The sequence below is a fragment of the Bombina bombina genome, chromosome 7, assembly GCF_027579735.1.
Source record: "Bombina bombina isolate aBomBom1 chromosome 7, aBomBom1.pri, whole genome shotgun sequence".
Lineage (NCBI taxonomy): Eukaryota > Metazoa > Chordata > Amphibia > Anura > Bombinatoridae > Bombina > Bombina bombina.
Window position 1 is genome coordinate 337,423,920 of NC_069505.1, and position 9,499 is coordinate 337,433,418.

At 37.4% G+C, this 9,499-nt stretch overlaps 1 protein-coding gene across 1 annotated transcript in view; it reads right to left on the bottom strand.

Annotated features, from left to right (window-relative positions):
* LOC128636363 (uncharacterized) overlaps positions 1-9,499 on the bottom strand; it is a 168,405-nt gene that overhangs the window by 83,830 nt on the left and 75,076 nt on the right. The window contains exon 10 of the mRNA XM_053689390.1: positions 5,918-6,095. Coding sequence (XP_053545365.1) covers positions 5,918-6,095 — 178 coding nt within the window. The remainder of the gene's footprint in view (positions 1-5,917; positions 6,096-9,499) is intronic.

Consider the following 9,499-nt stretch of genomic DNA (forward strand, 5'->3'; position numbering starts at 1 on the left):
AGCCATCAATTGTTGCATGGTAATAAGCATTGGCGCGCTAGATGTACTAGGGGCCTCCTGCGTGGGCAAAACTGGTGTAGACACAGTAGGAGATGATGTAGTATCATGTTTACTCCCCTCATCTGAGGAATCATCTTGGGCAATTTCATTATCTGTGGCAGTACTGTCCTTACTTTGTTTGGACGCTATGGCACAATTATCACACAAATTTAAATGGGGAGACACATTGGCTTTCATACATATAGAACATAGCTTATCCGAAGGCACAGACATGTTAAACAGGCTTAAACTTGTCAATAAAGCACAAAAAACGTTTTAAAACAAAACCGTTACTGTCTCTTTAAATTTTAAACAGAAAACACTTTATTACTGAATATGTGAAAAAGTATGAAGGAATTGTTCAAAAATTACCAACATTTCACCACAGTGTCTTAAAGCATTAAGAGTATTGCACACCAATGTTCAGAGCTTTAACCCCTAAAATAACGGAACAGGAGCCGTTTACAAATTTAACCCCTATACAGTCCCAGCTTTTTGTTAGCCTTTGCTGTGACCTAACCAAGCCCAGAGGGGAATACGATACCAAGTGACGCCTTCTAGAAACTTTTCCAGCTACTTTCAGATCCTCACACATGCATCTGCATGTCTTGCTCTCAAAAACAACTGCGCAGTAATGGCGCGAAAATGAGGCTCAGCCTACAACTGGGAAGGCCCTCCCTGACTGGAAAAGGTGTCTAACATAGTGCCTGCCGTTAAAAAACGTTCCCCAAGTTTATAAATGTGAATTATCAGCATAAACATGTATAAAATGCCCAAATAAAGCAATCGATTTAGCCCATAAAAGTGTCTACCAGTTTTATAGCCCATATTAAGCCCTTTATTCTCTTTGCTTGACTAAGAAAATGGCTTACCGGTCCCCATGAGGGGAAATGACAGCCTTCCAGCATTACATGGTCTTGTTAGAAATATGGCTAGTCATACCTTAAGCAGAAAAGTCTGCTAACTGTTTCCCCCAACTGAAGTTACTTCATCTCAACAGTCCTATGTGGAAACAGCAATCGATTTTAGTTACTGTCTGCTAAAATCATCTTCCTCTCACAAACAGAAATCTTCATCCTTTTCTGTTTCAGAGTAAATAGTACATACCAGCACTATTTTAAAATAACAAACACTTGATAGAAGAATAAAAAAAACTACAGTTAAACACCAAAAAACTCTTAACCATCTCCGTGGAGATGTTGCCTGTGCAACGGCAAAGAGAATGACTGGGGTGGGCGGAGCCTAAGAGGGACTATATGGCCAGCTTTGCTGGAACTCTTTGCCATTTCCTGTTGGGGAAGAGATATTCCCACAAGTAAGGATGACGCCGTGGACCGGACACACCAATGTTGGAGAAACATAAACAAGTTAAATCCTTTTACCTAGAAAACTAACTTAAAATGTTTATATTGAATGTATTATTTACGTCCAGCCTTTTGTTAAATACATATTAAAATGAAAATATATCTTATCACTAACTGTCGTTTTTTCTTTGAGATTCATTACAGAAACGATTACAACATAAAACTTAGAGGGACATTAAAATAATTTTATACATGCATACTAAAATATCAGCAACAAGCACTGCATTTCAAAAGATCTGCAAAAAATATAAATATTTTAAAAGCCTGTTGTTTTTAAAAAAAAAAAAAAACATGCATCATTTTGCAGTCCATGAACATACCACTTAAAGCTTTTTGAGTATGTGTATCTTATCTCATTTGCTGTCATGAATTAAGGAGTAAACCAAAGATTGCTGTGTAGAATGTAGCGGCTAGATTACGAGTTTTGCGTTATGATTAAAAAAGCAGCGTTATGGCTCATAACCCTACTTTTTCACTACCGCTGCTATTACGAGTCTTGTAGGTACAGCTGTCCCGCACACTTGAGCTTGCATTCTATTGGCTGATTGGAACAGCCAATAGAATGCAAGCTCAATCCTATTGGCTGATTGGATTAGCAAATAGGATTGAAGCTCAATCCTATTGGCTGATTGCATCAGCCAATAGGAATTTTTCACATTTAATTCTGATTGCCTGATAGAATTCTATCAGCTAATAGGAATTCAAGGGACGCCATCTTGGATGACGTAATTTAAAGGAATATTCATTCGGGAAGAAGACGTTGAAAGAAGAGGATGCTCCGTGCCGGATGTCTTGAAGATGGAGCCGCTTCACGCCGGATGGATGAAGATAGAAGATACCGTCTGGATGAAGACTTCTGCCCGTCTGGAGGACCACTTCTGCCGGCTTGGATGAAGACTTCTCCCAGCTTTGTTGAGAACTTCTTGCTGCTTCACTGAGGACTTCTCCCGGCTTCGTTGAGGATGGATGTAGGCTCTTCAAAACTGTAAGTGGATATTCAGGGGTTAGTGATAGGTTTTTTGAAGGGTTTATTGGGTGGGTTTTATTTTTAGGTTAGGGTTTGGGCAGCAATAGAGTTAAATGCCCTTTTAAGGGCAATGCCCATCCAAATGCCCTTTTCAGGGCAATGGGGAGCTTAAGGTTTTTTTAGTTAGGATTTTATTTGGGGGGTTGGTTGTGTGGGTGGTGGGGTTAACTGTTGTGGGGGTTGTTTGTATTTTTATTTTTATTTATTTGGGGCAATGCCCCGCAAAAGGCCCTTTTAAGGGCTATTGGTAGTTTAGGCTAGGGGTTTTTTTTTATTTTGGGGGGGCTTTTTATTTTGATAGGGCTATTACATTAGGTGCAATTAGTTTTATTTTTTGTAATTCAGTGTTTGTTTGTTTTTTGTAATTTAGGTAATTGTATTTAATTTATGTAATTTATTTAATTGTTGTGTAATATTTTGTGTTAGTGTAAGACAGGTTAGGTTTTATTTTACAGGTAAATTTTTATTTATTTTAGCTAGGTAGTTAGTAAATAGTTAATAACTATTTAATTACTATTCTACCTAGTTAAAATAAATACAAACTTGCCTGTAAAATAAAAATAAACCCTAAGATAGCTACAATGTAACTATTAGTTATATTGTAGCTAGCTTAGGGTTTATTTTATAGGTAAGTATTTAGTTTTAAATAGGAATTATTTAGGTAATGATAGCAATTTTTATTTAGATTTATTTGAATTATATTTAAGTTAGGGGGTGTTAGGATTAGGGTTAGACTTAGGTTTAAAGGTTAATAAATTTAGTATAGTAGCTGCGACGTTGGGGCAGTAGATTAGGGGTTAATAAATGTAGGTAGGTGGCGGCGATGTTAGGGGTGGCAGATTAAGGGTTAATAATATTTAACTAGTGTTTGCAATGCGGGAGTGCGGCGGTTTAGGGGTTAATATGTTTATTTTAGTGGCAGCGACATTGGGGGCAGCAGATTAGGGGTTATAAGTGTAGGTAGGTTGTGGCGACATTGGGGGCGGCAGATTAGGGGTTAATAAATTTAATGTAGGTGTCGGCGATGTCGGGGGAGGCAGATTAGGGGTTAATAAGTGTAAGATTAGGGGTGTTTAGACTCGGGGTTCATGTTAGGGTATTAGGTGTAAACATAAAATTTGTTTCCCCATAGGAATCAATGGGACTGGGTTACAGAGCTTTACGCTGCTTTATTGCAGGTGTTAGGCTTTTTTTCAGCCGGCTTTCCCCATTGATGTCTATGGGGAAATCGGCCCACCGCCGACTTAAGCATCGCTGGTATTGGAGTGCGGTATGGAGCTCAATTTTGCTTTACGCTCACTTCTTGCCTAATAACGCCGGGTTTATGAAAACCTGTTATACCAGTGCTGTAAGTAAGTGAGCGGTGACAATAATGTGCAAGTTAGGACCGCACCCCTCATAACGCAAAATTCGTAATCTAGCCGTAGGTTTCTTAAACTTGCAGCGTACACTGCAGACTTTCTGGGGGCAGGGGAAAGAGCAACATAATGTTTTGTATATAAAAATGTAAAATATTATTTAAAGGGACATTACACCCATATATCAAATCAGTTGAAACTGATGCAGTATAACTGCAGTATAACTGTACAAAGCTGACAGGAAAATATCACCTGAGCATCTCTAATTAAAAAAGGAAGATATTTTATCTAAAAATTTCCTCAACTCACCAGAGTAAGTGCTGTGTAAAAAGTTATATTTCAGCTGCTGTCCAGCTGCAGGTGAAAAAAAATTAAGAAATGAACAGCAGCCAATCAGCATCAACAGATTTCACTTAACTCTCATGAGATTTCATAGTAAAGTTCCTTAAACTGAATAGGGAAATAATATGAGTGTGCATGAGGCTAACTCCCTTGTCTGTCCCGGGACAAGCATACTAATTTGCTGCTTAAAGTCCTTTTCAATGGGGTGTGAATACTTAGGACATTTTGAGGTAAAATAACTTTCTTTTTTACATAGAGATGCTCAGGTGATATTTTCTAGTCAGCTTTTACAATTATGCTGCATCACTTTCAAGTGTTTCAACATTTGGGTATCATGGCCCTTTAAATCACTTGAAACTGATGCACAATAACTGTAAAGAGCTGACTACATTTTTTCCCCTGAACATCTCTATATAAAAAAGAAAATATTTTACCTCAAACTTTCTTCAGCTCGCAATAATAAGTGCTCTGTGAACAGTTATTTTTTAGCTACTGTCAGCTGCATGTTGGAAAAAACAAAAAAACAACAGCCAATCAGCTCGTACTTTGTTTTACTATGATCTCATAAGATTTCATAGTAAACTTCATTAAACTGAGGAGGGAAATAAAGTGGCTGAGCCTGTAGATGCCAGACACACACTTCTGGGACTAGCATCCTGATTGGCTGCTTAAAGTCCCTTTACAATGAGATGTGGCTATTGAGGACATTTTTAGATAAAATATCCTTGTTTTTTACACAGTAATGTTTGTGTGATATTTTCTAGAAAGGTTTTTGATATGCTGCTTCACTTTCAAGTACTTCCGCATTTAGGTATCATGTTCCTTTAAATTGAAAATAATGTAGCTGTTTTAATTGTGTACATTCTACTAAAGTTTATTGGCTGGTAGACACTTCCTACTTATTTTTATTGGCTTCTAGGTACTTCCTGTTAATGCTCATTGGTTTACTTCCTGCTTATTATTGCTGAGCATCTGTGTGAAGTACTTAATAGCTAATAAGCATTATATAAAGTTCACAACCAATACTGGTATATTAGTTTACATTTAAATTTAAACATTGTTTACCTCATATTTTCTCAGGCAAATGTCTACGTATTTAAAGGGAAAAATCAAAATTAAACCTTCGTAATTCAGATAGAGCGCGCAATTTAAAAGGGAATTAAAAAGTTCCAGTTTACTTCTGTTGTCAAGTTTAGCTGTTTCCATTGCTGAAGTATAGCCCTGTACCATGAGAGTATACTGAAGTAGGCTCAAGAGCGTGCTCAAGTCTTGAGCAGTTTATGTAAAACATTGTTACAAACATTGTTGCAAAAACAGCTGCCCTATAGTACTCAAGACATGTGCACACTCCTGAGCTTACTTAGGTATGCTTTGATGGTAAGGAGTTTAGTTCCAACAAAGGTCACAAAGAGAACAAAGTAAAATTTGAAAACAGAACTAAATTGCAAAGTTTTTTTTTCTTTCTTTTAAATTTACATTCTATCTGAAACATGAAAGTTTAATTTTGAATTTCATGCCCCTATTATTAAATTTGGTTTGTGTTTTTTGGCATCCTTTGTTAAAAAGTTAACTTTAGTCTTAAGCATACACATGTATATAGCATTCTATGGCAACAGTGTGTGCAACAATGTATAACATTGCTACAAACTTGTTGCAATCACTGTTTCCATTGAGTGCTAAAAGGAGTGTGCCTATGAAAAAAAGGATAGCAAGAACAATTTTGATAATATGTGTGTTATACTGTACTTTAAGTTGTCAGGGGTTAAACATATTTCATGGCTATTCACCTGTATAAGTATTGATCACAAAATGGAACATTATCATTAATTGGAAGAATAGTTACGCTGACAGAAATTGATGCACAGTTTAATCCAGTATCACACACTTTGACGATATAAGACTGAACGCTAACAAAGCCAGTTTCTTCGCTGTCCATTCTGGCAATAATAATGACCATTCCTGTAACTGTAACAATAAAAGTAACTTGTCAGTATGAAAGAAAAAAAAATATTTATTACTCTCAATAAGTACATTATGCATTGAATACCCAAATTTTCTTTACAGACCATTTTTAATACAAAATAAATGTCATAAGAGCTAAAAAATTTACATTTCCGTTCCAGCACAGACTGGAGATCCAACCTCACTTAGTTTCACAAAGCAGTTTTATTTTTTTTTCCAGTCCAGTTTTTTCGCAATGTAAGACGCAGCGGTCAGTAGAACTTGCTCACTCGGGGTGATTGACAGACCCTTCTCTCGCGCAATTGGTCATCAGAGTGTGTAATGATACATACTGGCATTGGATGAATGGGATCTGCTACTAGGGATGGGCGAATGTTTAGCAACATTCGAAAAATGAAACAAATTTTAACACATTTGTTTGTTCGAATCGAATTTCGAATGTTTATATAACATTCTATCATTCTATTTTCGAATGTTCGGTTTCGAATTTTATGATTACATTCGAAAATATTTGTTTAGAAAAATTTGAATTTATATATTTGTAATAGTATTTCTATAATGCTTTATTTAAATGTAATATTCGAATTATGCAATATTCGAAATCGAAAAAATTCAAATTTATATGTTTGTAATAGTATTTCTAATGCTTTCTTTAAATGTAATATTCGAATTATGCAATATTCGATTGAAATAGAACATTCAAATTGATATATTTGTACCTATTATGTATCAATTTACTAGATTCCCTACCATGTGAACTATTGAACTTCTGAATAGTATTTGTTAAATAGAATGTTAAATTTGAAATTTCGAATGTGGACATTTGATCTAATTATAAACATTTGAAAGTGACATTCGAAAACTGTAAATAGCATTCGATTATAGAATTTTCAAGAATATTCATTCGTATCAACATTCGGATTTGTACTTCGAATTTCGGTAATAACATTCGTTATAACATTCGAATTCGGAAATTTACACATTCGCCCATCCCTATCTGCTACCCGTATGTATCCTAATGTTATTGTTTATATATATTTTTTTTTCTTACAATGTTTTGCATTCCGATTTATTTTGTATTTTATTTTCTTGTTACTGCATATTTAAAGTGTTCCTACAAAGCACAGCGTGTTCACTGAAACCAAGCACGGTTTCTGTGTAGGAACACTTCAAATAATGCCTGTGAAACCTAACTGTAACTACACCTACCTGCCTCACACTGTAAAGTCTCGCCACTGAAAAGGTGGTGCGACAAAACACCCCTGGAATGCCCAGATAACTCTCACAGAACACTTACATCTACTTCATGTCTTTGCTATACCGGACTCATAAGGCAACAAAAAACTCCATATTATAACTATAGGAGTTATGTCGATACATTATATTCAATGTTTCATATACAATGCATATTATTTAAATTATTGTATAGAAAGTAAACAGATTTTTTTTGCGTGTTCTTTTTATGATTTAAAACAATTTTATATGTTCATAAGTGTTCATAAGTGATATGGTATGTGTCAAGGTATTGGGGCCTATTTATTAAAGGTCTTGCGGACCTGATCTGACAGTGCGGATCAGGTCCAACAGACAACGCTGAATGCGGACAGCAATACGCTCTCCGTATTTAGCATTGCACCAGCAGCTCACAAGAGCTGCTGGTGCAACACCGCCCTCTGCAGACTCGCGGCCAATCGGCCACCAGCAGGGAGGTGTCAATCAACCCGATCGTACTCGATCGGGTTGAATTCCGGCGGTTCCTGTCTGCCTGCTCAGAGCAGGCGGACAGGGTTATGGAGCAGCGGTCTTTGTGACCGCTGCTTCATAACTACTGTTTCTGGTGAGTCTGAAGACTCGCCAAAAACACGGGCCCACAAGCTCCTTATCCAAATCCTAGCTTGATAAATGGGCCCCATTGTCTGTGAAGGGCTCTAAGGTGTGTGTGTGTGTGTGTGTGTGTGTGTATGTGTATATATAAATGCATGCACATATTTACAAATAAATACACATATTTACACACCTTTAAACGCTTTCCAGTCAAACTTTTTGTCATTGACCCTATTCCTTTTAAACACTTCAGGTCAGTTGTGTTGTTAAGCTCAGGAGCAACACATGACTCACAACTTGTATTTGTAATTGTAGCACGCTATCCTTTGAAAGTATAGGGCGTACTAATGGGGACAGGGTGTCGGCCGTGCTAAATATTCTCTGGTAATTCTGTAATACCAGATTACAGCTGATCTTAGTGTGGTCCCATGATCTTGATAGCGCACCCTGTGCTATCAATAGCGCTTGTAATCTAGACCTTAGTGCCTAGTAGTAAACAAATATATTCTAGAACAGTTTATTATTACCTCAATAGCTATTAGCATTTGTTTATGTCGCACATTGTATCCTGTTCTTTAACTTTATTATATAGAAGGCTATATCTCTCCCATAGGACCCTATACTATAGACATGTATGAAAGTTATGCCTATACTTCTAATAGTGCATCTTGTGAGCTGCCAATTGTTTCGTACCGCAATGGTCACAAAAAAATGATTAAGAGGTTGTAGGTTACGTTAAACAATAGCAAAGCAGTTTGGTTTATATTTTATTTTGCAGTTTGTATTAGCTGATTTTCCTATTTAGCGCTCACGTTCGCTCTCTACTTTTGATTTTTTAATGCGTCGGGTACCTCACATACAGAGGCGTAACTAGAAACCTCAGGGTCCCAGTGCAAGAATCCATGAAGGGCCCCTCCCCCCCCCAACAATGTGATTTTGATACATTCAATATTTATCAGATTTACTTTGTTCTGTTGGTATCATTTGTTGAAAAGCACATGTACATATGCTCAGCAGCAACAAAGCACTACAGGGAGCTAGCAGGTGATTGGTGGCTAAACATATATGCCTCTTGTCATTGGCTCACCAAATGTGTTCAGCTATCTCCCAGTAGTGCCTTGCGGCTTGAGACCCTTTGCAGGGATTAAACACATATTTACATGTATTCAACAGTGCAATAATAAAATGCTCTAATATAATAGATTAGTTTCTTTTTGCACTATTGTGTCCCTATAAAAACAAACTGCTTGGCAGGAGCTGCTGTATGCATTAATAAAGCAATTAGGTGACTCTACCAGGCCCATTTATCAAGCTCCGTATGGAGCTTGAAGGGCCGTGTTTCTGGCGAGTCTTCAGACTCGCCAGAAACACAAGTTATGAAGCAGCGGTCTAAAGACCGCTGCTTCATAACCCTGTCCGCCTGCTCTGAGCAGGTGGACAGGAACCGCCGGAAATCAACCCGATCGAATACGATCGGGTTGATTGACAGCTCCCTGCTGGCGGCCGAATGGCCGCGAGTCAGCAGGGGGCGGCGTTGCACCAGCAGCTCTTGTGAGCTGCTGGTGCAATGTTAAATGTGGAGA